General features: G+C 38.1%; 1 protein-coding gene across 3 annotated transcripts in view; it reads left to right on the top strand.

Annotated features, from left to right (window-relative positions):
* The window catches only part of GABRB3 (gamma-aminobutyric acid type A receptor subunit beta3), a 474,786-nt gene that overhangs the window by 429,277 nt on the left and 30,337 nt on the right, over nt 1-15,172 (top strand). For all 3 annotated transcript variants that reach the window (XM_043554897.1, XM_043554899.1, XM_043554898.1), the window contains 2 exons: nt 2,653-2,735; nt 5,383-5,520. In XM_043554897.1, the coding sequence (XP_043410832.1) occupies nt 2,653-2,735; nt 5,383-5,520 (221 nt within the window). The remainder of the gene's footprint in view (nt 1-2,652; nt 2,736-5,382; nt 5,521-15,172) is intronic.

The raw sequence follows: 15,172 nt of genomic DNA, 5'->3' as shown, positions 1-15,172 counted from the left end.
TCAGTCACTGTGGCTTTCCTGCCTTTGTTCTATTCCCATTAACTAGGTTTGAGGTCTCAGTTCTGAGTATTCAAATTCCCTTCCACAGTTTCTGCAAAGCCTCAGGCCTCAAAATTTGGCCAATTCATGCAAAAAGTTCACTCCCCTAGTAGTCATGAATTTAGCCCAACTTGGAAGAAGGTTTTGTGGCTCAGGGAGAGGTTTTGGAGTGTTGCACTCTTCTTGATTCCTCTTCCCACCCCCCCTTTCCCTTTTCTTACCTTTCTGTCTCAGTAGCACACAGACCTCTTTCCTTCATGTGTCATCCCTATGCTTACTTTTTGTACCATGAGTAGGCGCTCATGTCGTACTTTTCATCATGAAAGGGTTTCTCTGTTATTTCTTCCATAAGGAGAAGAGTATTAATACATATTTTTACCTTATTCTTCAAGTAAATTAGGAAAAGGGCTCCACTTTATAGGCAGTATTATGCCAGAATGAGAAGACGAGACAACAGGTATACTGGATACTGAATACCCTTTTATAGATTCTTCCAGCATCATGTTCCCCTTCCAGTAATGCCCATGAAACACACTATATAATGTCACAATAAGTGTGAGTCTCTAAACAATCTGGATATGTTTGTGTTCCTGTTGGTATCAGTGACACTGAGAATAAGAAAAACAAAATCGTAATCTCAATTATTGGCCCTTTCAAGTGAATAGGTACCAAAATATGTAGGAACTTAAAAACTTGAATATTTCCAGTAGAGATGTTTTTCCTTTCTTCATAAAATTCATAATTTTAACAGAAATTTATTCTAATTTTGCCTTATAGACATCTTGCACGGATGTTGGGTTGTCAATATGCCATAAAACATGCCAGAATTTAAGTGTGAGGCTGGTTCTTCAGTTGTCTAGAAAGTCAGATGCTATGGAAAAATATACCAAAGAGCTAGGTGTTGACTTTGGATTATAGAATGTTATCCACTCCTTAGAATGATAATTGAAAGTGTTATGACATTTGGAAAGGACACACTTTCACCATTGGTATGGGCTTTATAGCATATGTCTCCATAGCACTTGCATACTATTTGTAGAGAATAATTTAGTATTTATCCATAATTGCCAAATATGTTGACATTTTCCCTCACTGTTCTTTTTGGCCATTGAAGAGTAGAACTTTTCTCAACCTGCTTCTTATCCATATGCTAATAGAAAGACATATTTTACTACTTCACTTATGTTAAATGAGACTAGCCCAACAGAATTGGCACATGCCTGGTGTTTTACTGGTGTTTTGATTAAGATCTGCTGATAGGAACAGAACTTTATCATGTAGCCCAAAATAGAATATTCATATGGAAGTCTATCTAGAGAAAGCTTATTACTGGGCTTCAAGAAAGGTGGAACATGGAAGGTGGTTGGGAATTCAAGGTAACTCGAATCTCAGGAAAAGACATTCTTACTTCTTCATTCTTCTGATCCACCATCTAATGGCTATAATGAGGGCTGGCAGTTACACATTCCACATAATTTATAAAAATGCTCTTCCTTCAAATATGTAGTACATGCCCTGCAAGGCCATGTTCTGTGATCCAGCCATAGTGACCACTATTTCCTCAACCATCTACTCTCTGCATTTTCTCTACCTCTATTATTCTTTCTCATGCCTCACTCTCCAATTTCAAAATGACATCAAAATCCTCTAATTCATGAACTTGCAAGGTCAGCTCTGTTCTTGCCCTGTCTTTAATTTACTTCCATGTAAGAGAATTCCTTTAGATCCATTCTGCCTTTTAACTCAAGGCCACATCATAGATTCTTGATCAAGTAATGGTTCAGTCATCTGTAACTGTGGGTAGGATTCTAGAGAAAAAGAGTATAAAATATAGTGGATGAATTGCATTTCAACTGAGGATTTGTGTAGGTTGGTTTTCCTAAAATGAAGCTGTAGACAGAGTTGGAAAATAACCTGACATTTCTAGAAGTGTTACCTCTTAATGTACAGTTGATTTAACAATTGCATGGTGGAGGTTTAACTGTCCTTGGACAGTTAATGATATAAATTCTTTCCATGGCCGCAGATGACCTTAAAGAAAGCTAACCAACTCAATTTTCATTCATAATTAATAACCAAATATTTTCTTTGAAAAGATATATGATCTCATGGTGAGAAACTCTGAATCACTAGGATCCAGCCCAAAAGACAACTATAATAAAATAGGATCAAGCAGAAGCTTGGCTGAGAGTTCCAAAGTGCAGCCTATGAATCTGTAGCTACATAGACATTCACATGGAAAATCAAAGAATTTAATCTTGATCTAATCAGTGATGTTCCTGCACATATGTTTTTTCTGTGCTATAAAACTGTGCTATAAAAATTGAAGACCAAAGCTTCCTTAGAAACACCTTCTTCTGCTGTAGATTATCCAAAGTCAACATGAGTAATTTTAAGAGATTTAAAGTTTTTATATTGCTTTTCTTGATAAAGCTGGACTATAGGATACTGAAAAGTTATTCATTCAGTACACATTATGAAATATGTTTAATCAGGTGTACTTTGAGGAAAGGATGCCCTACATGGACATTACTCATTGTTTAGCTGGAAGCAGTTTCTTTGCTACATTTTCTCATACCATCTTTAATATATGCCTTCATCTGTGTATTTCAGAATCACCACAACCGCAGCATGCATGATGGACTTGAGAAGATACCCCTTGGATGAGCAGAACTGCACGCTGGAAATTGAAAGCTGTGGGTATCTGTACTTCTTTTTCATTCACTGTATTTTAGGTGTTGTCATTATTTGGCATCTTTTCCAAGGCATATATAATTTTCTTGCCATAGTTTTTAACTATCTTAAATGCAGGAGGCTTAATCCTCTACTCCACAAATTTAACTGTCATGAGAGAGACAGAAACAGAGACAGAGAGACAGAGACAGAAACAGAGACAGAGACTCAGTATAAAGAAGTTCTCCTGTCTAATCTGATTAAGAGAGTCTGCTTGGTGTACTGAAATGTAAGAAAGCAAGCTCTCCTCACCTTGATCCATTCAGTGAGAAGAGAAAAAACACCGAGATGCAATTTTCTCACAACATGCTTCATCACACATGAGTGGCTCTACTCCTGGGAACCTGGGCAGTTGGAGTAAAACTCATTTCCCATCAGGAACTCAGCTTTACAAGCAAGCTATTCCTGCATTTTGTCAATTTTCTCAATTTTAAGAGATTCAGATGCCTTATTGGTATTTCAGTGTTGAATACGTTTTTTGTGAGGGATGAAAACTGCATCTTTATTATCTAATAAACAAGTGTCCCTCCTGATACCTGAACTACATCTCCTGGCATATCCAGATGTTGCTGTTTCTGTTGTTACTTATGCTGGTCTATCATAGATTTGTTTATAATTAGTCTCAGTTAGGTTTAGTCTTGCCATATTTCTTTAGGGGGAAGGCAAATGACTGCAGTGTTACTGATGCATTTGTGGTGAGAAGTGAGTGTCATTGTGAGCAACCATACTGGGAAGTTGTGCTGGGTGTACACATGTTTTCATCCTGTATAGAACTGACCCCACTGTGCACCTCATTTCGACAGTATATCACTGTCAACTTTTCTGAGAGCCATGCTTTCAGAAAGTGGGGGACATGAAATCATGTCAAGTGATGCATAATGGAATCATCTGGGGAGATTTAGCATGGAGGACAGAAAGCTCAGTGGAAAAATAATGATTTCCCAGTAATTGAAGGTTTATCTTAGAAGTAAAGTGGATTCTGTATGGCCGGAAGGCACAACTCCCAGTGAGGTGATGGAAATTTCAGGAAGGCAAATTTGGGACCTAAATAAGGAAGCAGCTCCTACTCCAAATCTCTGGACTCATACTGAGTAGCCTCAGAGGGTGCAGATTGTGATGTTTGTTACTGTGATGTTTGAACTGAGGGGGAGAATGGGTAGGATGGTCTGTTATCAACTTCCTCAGAAAGTCAGGAATAATCCTTCACTTCGGAGCCATTAGAGAAAATCCACAGTTAAAGCATTTGAGTGGAAGAAAGGATTTTCTGGTGACCTGACTACACAGATATACAAATGTTTTTATTTAAGTCAAGATGGAAATGTGGGGAAGTGTGAGCCCCCACACAAGGGGGAGGGACACACTACTGGGCACAGTATGCAGTCTGAGCTGCAGCCAGAAGACCAGTGGTGCCAGGCTGGGTCAGCGAGAGAAAGAGAGTGGATGTACTCACAATACATACAGGGTCCATTTCTGTAGATTCTTCACATCCTTGTAAGGACTTTGGATTTATTTCACTAACTGTATTGGGAAACATTTGAGAGATTTAAGCAGAAGAGTGGCTTGGTAAGATGTGTGTGTTATGAACTGTTGTCATGATTGCCAGATGTGAATGGAATGTAAGGAAGTCAGAGAGAAGGGAGGAGACAAAAGTTGTAACCACCAGATCCAAGGAGAGAAGGCAGAAGATGGGACAAGGGAGATGACATTTGCCATGGAGAGCAGTCATGCCCATAGCTTTGGCCTATTTGTCAAATATTGAGTGTCTGCCTTACATTGTATTACACATTCAAATTAAAAAAAAAAAGTCTGTTATACTGATAGGATATTTTTCTCTAGGTCTAAGTTTTAATCAACCTTACTAATAAAGTTAACTTAATTCTGTGGAAGACTCTTGGGTGGTGCCAGAAACATCAGATTTGATTGTCCTATTGTCTCATTCTGAAGAAGCATTGGTTGATTTATTACAAGGTGAACAATGTACACTATGCTAAGATCTGGGCTTGGAGCTATAGTCTGGGTAATAAATACTACCCTTTCTAAGGTCCAATAGTATCCCAACCAAATGCATTTCTAAAGATGGCAGACCTCATAGCCAGAAACGTCTGATGAAGCCATATAAAAATACCAAGGAGGACCCTACTTTGCCTTGAAATTTTCTAATGTTATCAAACTTCAACATGTTAAATTCACCCTCAGTGTTTTAACTTTGTCATAGTTTTTGAGAGGAGTTGCTTTTCCAGAATTCCTTATACTTGAGGTTTAATTTTTTCTTACAACCATCTTCTGCAGTGCTGTTAATATATATTTTAAATCCAACTCTATGATTAGGCTTTGCAAACAGAATTCTGGTGAGAGCATTCAGCCTCCCCAGCTCCTCTACTTCTCAGTGCTAGTGTGGTCTGAATGAAACAGCAGAGGTAGTAACCAAAAATATTCGAAAGTTAGTTCTTTGATGATGCTTTTTCTCATAGTTAAGCACATGGAACAAATCTACTTCAAATATGGGAAAGCTGTTATTTCATTTTATTAATTACAGTTTCTTTAGCCTTGCATGTAAACAAAATGAAGATTCTTCATTTCTGTCATGTCCCCACTTCTCTCTCATGGCAGATGGCTATACCACAGATGACATTGAATTTTACTGGCGTGGAGGTGATAAGGCTGTCACTGGAGTGGAGAGGATTGAGCTCCCTCAGTTCTCTATTGTGGAGCATCGTCTGGTCTCGAGGAATGTCGTCTTTGCCACAGGTGAGTCCTGTGTTCACTCACTGGAAGCCTAGGGAGTGATGGTCTCGTAATGAAACCATGCAGCTTACTCACAGAACTTGGTCATTCAAAGATGTACTGTCATCAGTAATTCATCATCTTAGGTACTCCTTTTCTCTGTGTCTAAAGGGATTAGTAAACTTTGATGGGAAGGAAAGATCACCTCACAAGGAGATGCATTCAGGGGATAGTTACTGAGAAGTTAAAAAGCTAGGGTGAATTTAACCAACCCACATATGGTAACATAAGAAACTCTCATTTCTGGGCAGACACAAATCCAGTGATAGCCTTGAAGGCAGACAGGAAGGGAGGAAGGAGCAGGAGGAAGATCTGAGGAAGTAGTGCTATTCCCCTCCCAGAAGTAAGATAACTTCACCCCACTTCTGGGGTAGCAGCCTTGGTGGTCCAAGAAATTGGGCCACCCTCAGTGAGTGATGCTTCTTGAAATATGATCATATTCTCCTTACACTATCTGGTTAAGGTTGCCCCAGCCTGGGTTTCATTGTCATCTTTGTTTCAACTATCTAAAGATTGAGAAGGTAATTTCTGCTATCCTGTCTGTCCTTGCTGAGGTTTCATTAAATTACAACTATGTGTATTTTAACATTGTGCAGTGTTTTCTTGTTACCCTTGCATTCCTTCTATATATATTGTAATTGAGGTAATAAACAAAAGTCCTTTTTAATCAGTAAGGTTTTATAAAGACCACAAACTCTGGGTTGAAAATGCTAAATAAAGACAGAGCTGGAACCTTCCACCTCGGCTTTCTCCTGTCAGTATAGCTTGAACAATGACAAGTGGGTGTCAATCAGCTCCAGTTCTGTGAGGGCATCCATAAAGCCCAAGGAAGCCCCTGTTCTTTCTGCCTGTTGCCTCTGGCTGGAATGCCTGTGACCAACAGCCACCTGCCTCTCCTTTGCCTGGTCACCTCTGACTCATTCTTTAGCTTAGTCTAGATGCCATTTCCTCTGGGAAGACTTTTGGACTCTGCTCTGCTTACACACTTACACACTGCCTCCCCAAGCTGGATTAAGTGGCTGCTTTGTGTTGCCACAATACTGCTCTGCTGTGCCTCTCACCTCAAGGATACATCTCCAGTAGGAGGGGCCTGTCCTGGTTATGGTTTACCCCTAATCCCATCCCCATCTTGTATGATGCCTGACATGTCCTAGGCATGCAGCAATAGTCCCTGGATAAATGAACAATGAGTCAAGCACCAACTTCCCTCCTCTCTACCCCAGCTTCTAAGAACCAATGAGACATGCTAAGTATAGACAAAAGCCCGAATGCTTAAGACACCATTCTGGCTCATTTTTATGCAGTGCCACTTTATCCTCTCTTGCAAGAGGTGCTACAGATATCCCTGTAGTCTCTAGAGGCACTCACGTCAGATGGACAGTAAGAGCCAGCAAATACATTGGCTTATTGTTAAGCAATGGTTTCTACAACCAAGAAATCTGCCCTGTGATGCATTGGATAAAATGCTTTACTGATTTTAGAACCAGGATTCAAATTGTTCCACGCTACAAGTGATATGTGCAGATGTTCTGCTCAGAACATAAGAGTAGTGTTCTCTCAGTGGAATAATCTTCCCAAGCCTGCCTTGGTCTTGAAAATTGCCATTGTGGCCATTAGTATGTTGCCTTGAGGATTTCTTACTGCATTTTCATGCAGCCTCATCAAAAAGATGGATGAGGTCTGTGTGCAGTGCTTCCATAGGAAAATGCAACCATTTAGAATGGCCTTCCTGAATCCTCTACCTCAAAACCACTAAGAGGCCTTTTTTTTTTCCTAGATGCACTCTTTGTCTTTCTTTGAAGTATTTATATGGTAGAAAGTCTCCCAAATAGACACTACAGATGTGGGGGATAATATTTAAACTATGCATAGAACAATCAGCCCATCAGAATGAAGTACAATGTCTTCTTTCTAGCACTTACCAAGTTCTGGCATTTGCAAGATATAAGCCAGGGACTCCATATCAGTCAATTACAAACCTCCCAACTTTCAAAGAGCTTGCACTTTATATTGTGTGTCAATTATACTTCAATAATAACGTTTTTTTTAAAGAGCTTGCAGTTTAAAATTAGTCTAATTGGTCAATTCATAAGGAAGTGGCATAAGCTACATTGTTAAAAAATATTTTAAAATTACACTGATTTGTTTTCCTTTCCACAAGTGTTCTTAATTAAAGAGATTTTGATCAGTCAACAGGATTGATCAGTCAATCAGGCTATAGGATTGAAGAATTCTGTAGCCTGATAGAATTCTCAAAAAAGGATTAGTTAAGAACAAACACTCTGGAAGTTTATTTGGACCAGCCAGAGTCCATGATGAGGATTAAATGTAATGCTCTCCACCTCTACTTCCACCTGGAGGTAAAACACAGAGCAGCCACATGAATCTGCAGGACAATGGGTGGAGGCAAGCTAGACTCAGGGGAGGCAAACAATACATATAAGGGGCAAAATTTCAGATATTTATTCTCAGTATCATGCAAGTGAAATTTTGTTTTACCCTCCTAACCTTTGTCCTGCCAATTTGGGGATCTTACAGAAGGTCCTTTGCTGTGATTGCCTACAGGAAACTGTCCTAGTCCATCTCCAGGGTAACATGAGGTTTAGGCTACAGGGAAGAGAACATGCAAAAGCAAGTTATGAATATTCACTCAACAATTGACATGAACTGGTTGTGGGACTGGGCCTGGCATCAAAGAGAGAAACAAGGAGTGTCTGGTCTCCTGGGATTTCTCATTAGGCCTTCATGTTTCAGCAATATTCCCCTGATGATGTCACATAGTCCACTGTGTAAAGTAATGTTTAGTGAGAATTAAGCGACAGTAATAGAGCTGACTTAAATATGTTCAAGAGACACTATGTCTGGGGTTTTAAAACAGATGCTGGAGAAGTCCTAACTGAAACTTGCTAGCAGTGTGACCCAGGGCAATTTATTTAACCACTTTGAAAAATAGGGATATTAATAATATCTATTGGTAGGGTTGTTGGGAGGAATACATGAGTTAGTATAAACAAATAGCCTAGAATAGTGCCTATAGTAAGCATTTATTAGCTCTCACTAACTAAAATGTGGGATCAGGAAGGAAGCATATTCTGAGGAGTCTGAGAATAGATACTGTAGCGGCTGACCAGATCTTTGTATATATTGTCAAATTGGTTTCCATACAACACCCAGTGCTCATCCCAAAAGGTGCCCTCCTTAATGCCCATCACCCACCCTCCCCTCCCTCCCACCCCCATCAACCCTCGGTTTGTTCTCAGTTTTTAACAGTCTCTTATGCTTTGGCTCTCTCCCACTCTAACCTCTTTTTTTTTTTTCCTTTCCCTCCCCCATGGGTTTCTGTTAAGTTTCTCAAGATCCACATAAGAGTGAAACCATATGGTATCTGTCTTTCTCTGTATGGCTTATTTCACTTAGCATCACACTCTCCAGTTCCATCCACGTTGCTACAAAAGGCCATATTTCATTCTTTCTCATTGCCACGTAGTACTCCATTGTGTATATAAACCAAAATTTCTTTATCCATTCATCAGTTGATGGACATTTAGGCTCTTTCCACAATTTGGCTATTGTTGAGAGTGCTGCTATAAACATTGGGGTACAAGTGCCCCTATGCATCAGTACTCCTGTATCCCTTGGGTAAATTCCTAGTAATGCTATTGCTGGGTCATAGGGTAGGTCTATTTTTAATTTTCTGAGGAACCTCCACACTGCTTTCCAGAGCGGCTGCACCAATTTGCATTCCCACCAACAGTGCAAGAGGGTTCCCGTTTCTCCACATCCTCTCCAGCATCTATAGTCTCCTGATTTGTTCATTTTGGCCACTCTGACTGGCATGAGGTGATATCTGAGTGTGGTTTTGATTTGTATTTCCCTGATAAGGAGTGACGTTGAACATCTTTTCATGTGCCTGTTGGCCATCCGGATGTCTTCTTTAGAGAAGTGTCTATTCATGTTTTCTGCCCATTTCTTCACTGGGTTATTTGTTTTTCGGGTGTGGAGTTTGGTGAGCTCTTTATAGATTTTGGATACTAGCCCTTTGTCCGATATGTCATTTGCAAATATCTTTTACCATTCTGTTGGTTGCCTTTTAGTTTTGTTGGTTGTTTCCTTTGCTGTGCAGAAGCTTTTTATCTTCATAAGGTCCCAGTAATTCATTTTTGCTTTTAATTCCCTTGCCTTTGGGGATGTGTCGAGTAAGAGATTGCTATGGCTGAGGTCAGAGAGGTCTTTTCCTGCTTTCTCCTCTAGGGTTTTGATGGTTTCCTGTCTCACATTCAGGTCCTTTATCCATTTTGAATTTATTTTTGTGAATGGTGTGAGAAAGTGGTCTAGTTTCAACCTTCTGCATGTTGCTGTCCAGTTCTCCCAGCACCATTTGTTAAAGAGACTGTCTTTTTTCGATTGGATATTCTTTCCTGCTTTGTCAAAGATTAGTTGGCCATACGTTTGTGGGTCTAGTTCTGGGGATTCTATTCTATTCCATGGGTCTATGTGTCTGTTTTTGTGCCAATACCATGCTGTCTTGATGATGACAGCTTTGTAGTAGAGGCTAAAGTCTGGGATTGTGATTCCTCCTGCTTTGGTCTTCTTCTTCAAAATTACTTTGGCTATTCGGGGCCTTTTGTGGTTCCATATGAATTTTAGGATTGCTTGTTCTAGCTTCGAGAAGAATGCTGGTGCAATTTTGATTGGGATTGCATTGAATGTGTAGATAGCTTTGGGTAGTATTGACCTTTTGACAATATTTATTCTTCCAATTCATGAGTACGGAATGTTTTTCCATTTCTTTATATCTTCTTCTATTTCCTTCATAAGCTTTCTATAGTTATATATTCAAATATTTAATGTACTAAAATATTATGAATTAAAAAAAATACATATAAAACCTCTTTGTACCTTGGGAGGAAATTAAGTACCCCTTTGCTTAGGAAAAGGGAGTTGTGTTCCATAGGTGTGTTTTATTTTTTTTTGAGAGGTAGATAGAGGGGCAGAAGGAGAGGGAGAGAGAGAATTTTAAGCAGGTTCCACACTCAGCATGGAGCCCAACACAGGGCTCTATCTCACTGACTTGAGCCAAAACCAAGAGTCGGACACTAAACCGACTGAGCCACCCAAGCGCCTCTCCCCCCCCATAGGTGTGATTTAAAGACAACAAAGAAATGACTGAGCTAGTTCATGTTAACAAATAATTATTCAGTTACTACCATTATTCAATAAATAGTTTTGTTTTGTTTTGTTTTGTTTGGAAAAAAATCAACCCTTTTAAACTCGAAAGAAAATGAAGCAAGCCTACATTACTCTAACTTCTAACCATAATGGCATGCTGTATTATAATTTATAGCACCTTGTTTTAAGCATTTTTCACTAATGTTCCTTGAAGACTGGTAATAGACAAATAAATTAGCCCAAGTTAAAGTTTAGGAAAACTGAAGTTCAAGAATGATAACAATTTGGAGCCCCTGAGTGGTTCAGTCAGTTAAGCATCCAACTTTGGCTTAGGTCATGATCTTGAGGTTTGGTTCCTGAGTTTGAGTGCCACATCAGGCTCTGCGCTACTAGCAAGGATCCTATGTCTCCCTCTCTCTCTGCCCCTACCCTGCTCTCTCTCTCTCCCTCAAAAATAAATACACATAAATAAAGCATGATAATAATTTGATTAAAGTTGCATAGTAAATCCAGAAAGGATGACGATTCTCATGTTTCTTAAGGAATAAGTACCCCTAATGCATTTTGACAAAGATTTTAAAAACTAGCCTTTTTATGCTTTATTTTAAATGATCATTTTCATCAATTTTACATATTAATGTTATAAGGGTTCTTACAAAACAGGTGAATATGTAGTTGGGATAGCAAACAATGAACACAGTGCCTGCTTTTAGAGCCTGTGCCACTCTCTCCTTCACATGCCTATGTTAATAGGCCATGTGTTCTTGATGAACAGTGCTTTATGCAGGTTTCCAAAAACTGATAATGGGATTGGAGGCCTCCACAATCCCAATCCAGGGCCCTACAATCGCTTCATCCAATACCCAGAAATACTTGGTGGCAAGAAATGTGCCTCTGCCTTCCTATTCATCCTGCACTTTGCTGCCAGATTAGTAGCTGAGGAACACTGTTTGCATGAAGCCATTACCCAGCTCCAAATGCTTTGATGACTACCCTTTGTCTGCAGAGTACGATTAATACTCGTTGACCTTGAATCCATATGTTGCACCAACCTGTCTCTTCAGTTTAGCTCACAAATGTCCCCAGTATGAAGCCATCCTGATAGTTGTTGCATCTAACTCTTTTACTCTCCTCGAAGCATATGCTCCTGCATTCTGCCTAAAGACTTTCACTTCTGTTCTAGCCTCCACTTGATATATTTTCTTCCTGTTTTCCTTATCCAAATCTTGTATGTTTATCAATGGACAGTTCAACCACCAACACCTCCACTTAGCTTTCCTTTAGCGTATCTGTCAATTATCTTTCCTTTGGAAAACTTGGTATCACACTCTACCTGTATCATTCCTTTATCAACTGTCAAAGATTATTGATTTCTGTCAAATATTATTACTGCCACTCTCATATATGTCAGGCACGCAATAAATATATTTTCAATTATTTTTTTGGTTCATAAATTGGTGCTCAGTATTTTCACAAAGTGCCCAAGTCCCAAATATAGATTCTTCTTGAAAGTCAGAGAGGGGGGGTACCTGGGTGGTTCAGTTGGTTAAGCATCCGACTCTTGATCTCAGCTCAGGTCAGGTTACAATCCCACAGTTTGTGATTTGGAGTGGGGCATCGGGCTGCTCTCTGACAGCATGGAGCCTGCTTGGGATTCTGTCTCTCCTTCTCTCTGCCCCTCTCCTTCTCTCTCTCAAAATAAATAAATAAACTTAAAAAAAAAGTCAGAGAAGAGAAAAAAGAAAGTAAATTATTTTAATTAGGCTTATTGTGTGTCATTCGTTGTTCCAATCTACTGGATTTACCGGGAAGTCCTGGATCTATTACAAGTATTCTTTATTGATCCAGAATTATATTTATTTTTTTAATAATTAAAGCACAGTTGACACACATTTTTACATTAGTTTCAGGTGTACAACATAATGATTTGACAACTCTCTATACGTTATGCTATACTTACCACAAGCGTAACTACCATGTCACCATACGACACTATTACAATACCATTGACTATATTCCCTGTACTGTACATATTCATCCCTGTGACATATTCATTCCATAATTGGAAGTTTGTTTCTTTTCATCCCCTTCACCCATTTTGTCCATCTCCTTCCCCTTCCCCTCTGGCAACTATTAGTTTCTTCTCTATATTTATATGTCTGTTTCTGCACTGTTCATTTGTTTGTTCATTTGTTTTGTTTTTAGATTCCACATATAAGTGAAATCATATGGTATTTGTCTCTGTCTTTGTTATTGCATATTGCAAGATCACATACTTTTTTTTATTTTTTAATGTTTATTTATTTTTGAGAGACACAGAGACAGAGTGTGAGCAGAGGAGGGGCAGAGAGAAAGGGAGACAGAATCTGGAACAGGCTCCAGGCTCTGAGCTTGATCTCATACTTTTTAATGAAAGGGTATATGAAGTGAGTTCTCAGATTATTCCTTGGCACCTACAATCTATAGGATTAAGCCAAATCTGAAAACATGCCTGAGTAAGGCTTTCTAAGAAAAAGGAAGCCAGATTAAAAGGGAGACAGAAGAAAAAAGAGAAAGAATACAAGGGTGGGGGATTCTCTCCCTCCTGCAACTTGATACCTAGATGTGAGCTACATGGCATTCTCTTTCTCCTTTAACCATTAAAATAAATTTATTTACTATAGTCAATGTATTTCTATTTAATCTGTCATCTACTTCTGTGAGATCCATTAGGGATCTATGGTAGAATATCAGAAAATACTGAAAAGTATTTTTAAAATAAGTGGAAACAAATTAGTCTTAGAAATTCTTTGGATTGAAATCTGAAAAAGAAAAGATTGGCCTTCTATATAAGCCTTTAGGAATAATGTAAGAAATCTTTGCTGAACCTAACTTTTAAACCTCTTCTAGATTGACAATTCTTAATCATTTAAAAGTTGAGGTCTGAAATATTCTCTTAAAAATGTTTAACAAAGCATTCTTCCTAAAAATGGTTAGAATTTTTCCATGCTTTATAATTTTATACAAAGACATAGATTGTTAGATTTTTTTTTACTTTAATGATAACTTTTATAACTTTTCTGTATGAGCACATATAGAAAAATACTTACAATATAAATGCAGAGCTAACTGAATTACCAGAAAGTGAGCAATCCTATAACTGCAATTAGGTGAAAAAGTAGAATGTTACCAGAACCCCAAAATCCCCACTATGACTCCACCTAATATCCTTACCTCCCTCCTTCTCAAAGAAAACTATTATCTTGTCACAATATAATGAAATTTGTGTTTTTGTTTTGTTTTGTTTTTTGTTTTGTTTTGGTTTTGTTTTGTTTTTTGTTGTTTTTTTTTTTGAATTTTGTGTTTTTGAACCTTATTTGATGGGATAATAGAGTTTGAATTTAACTGAACATTATGTTTATGAAATCCATCCATGTCACTGTATTTCATTTATTTTCTTTGCTATATTACTATGCAATTACACCACATTTTATTTATCCACTCTATTGTGGGTACAGATTTATGAATAATGCTACTGTAAACACTCTTGTACTTGTTTTTGTGTGTGTATGTGAATATTTGCACAGACAAACATTGACTGTATACCTGGAAGTGTAATTGTGAATGTTGAAGTTTAATGATCATGCCAAACTGTTTTCCAAAGTGATTCTGCCAATTTATGTTCATACGAGTAATGCATGAGTGTTCCTTTTGCCCACATCCTTGCCAACATTTCACATGGAAGTTACTGGCTGGGCGTTGGGTGGTTTTTTGTGGTTTTAACTTCCATTTCTCTGAGTACTAGTGAGATTGAGCACCTGTCTTTATTGGTTATTTGGAGATCCTCCTTTGTGAATTACTTGTGCAATTCTTTTTTGTGAATTATCTGTCATTAATTTGAGTTATTTATAGATTTTAGATCCAAGCTGGTTATAGGTCACAGTGTGTTACAAAAATGTACTTTTTTACATTGAAACCTACAGTCCACATGCAATTGATTTTTGTGAATGGTGTGAAGTATGGGTCAGGTTTTATTATTTTCGACAGCACCATTTGTTTTACAGCAACACATTTGTCATAAATTTAATGTGCATAGATCTGTTTTTGAACTTTATATTCTGTATCATAGGTTTATTTATCTATCTTGTACCCTTAACTCACAGTGTTAATTACTGTAGCTTTAAGTAGAGCAGATCCTTTATTTACTGTTTACAATCGACTTTACTATTTACTCGTTATTTATTTTTAACTTGATTATTTTGGTCCTTATATTTCCATGTCACTTTTAAAATCAGATCATTAATTTTCACGGAAAAAGTGCTTTGGCTTTTTATTAGGAATACATTAATTTGGTGAAAGGCATATCATTATAATTTTTTCCAATCTGTAGTATATTTTATCTCCATTTACTTAGGTCTTCTTTAATTTGAGGTAATAACATTTTAGGATTTTCTGTATAAAAATCTTG

Source organism: Prionailurus bengalensis, chromosome B3 (assembly GCF_016509475.1).
Source record: "Prionailurus bengalensis isolate Pbe53 chromosome B3, Fcat_Pben_1.1_paternal_pri, whole genome shotgun sequence".
NCBI lineage: Eukaryota > Metazoa > Chordata > Mammalia > Carnivora > Felidae > Prionailurus > Prionailurus bengalensis.
This window is presented reverse-complemented; position numbering and strand designations above follow the sequence as displayed.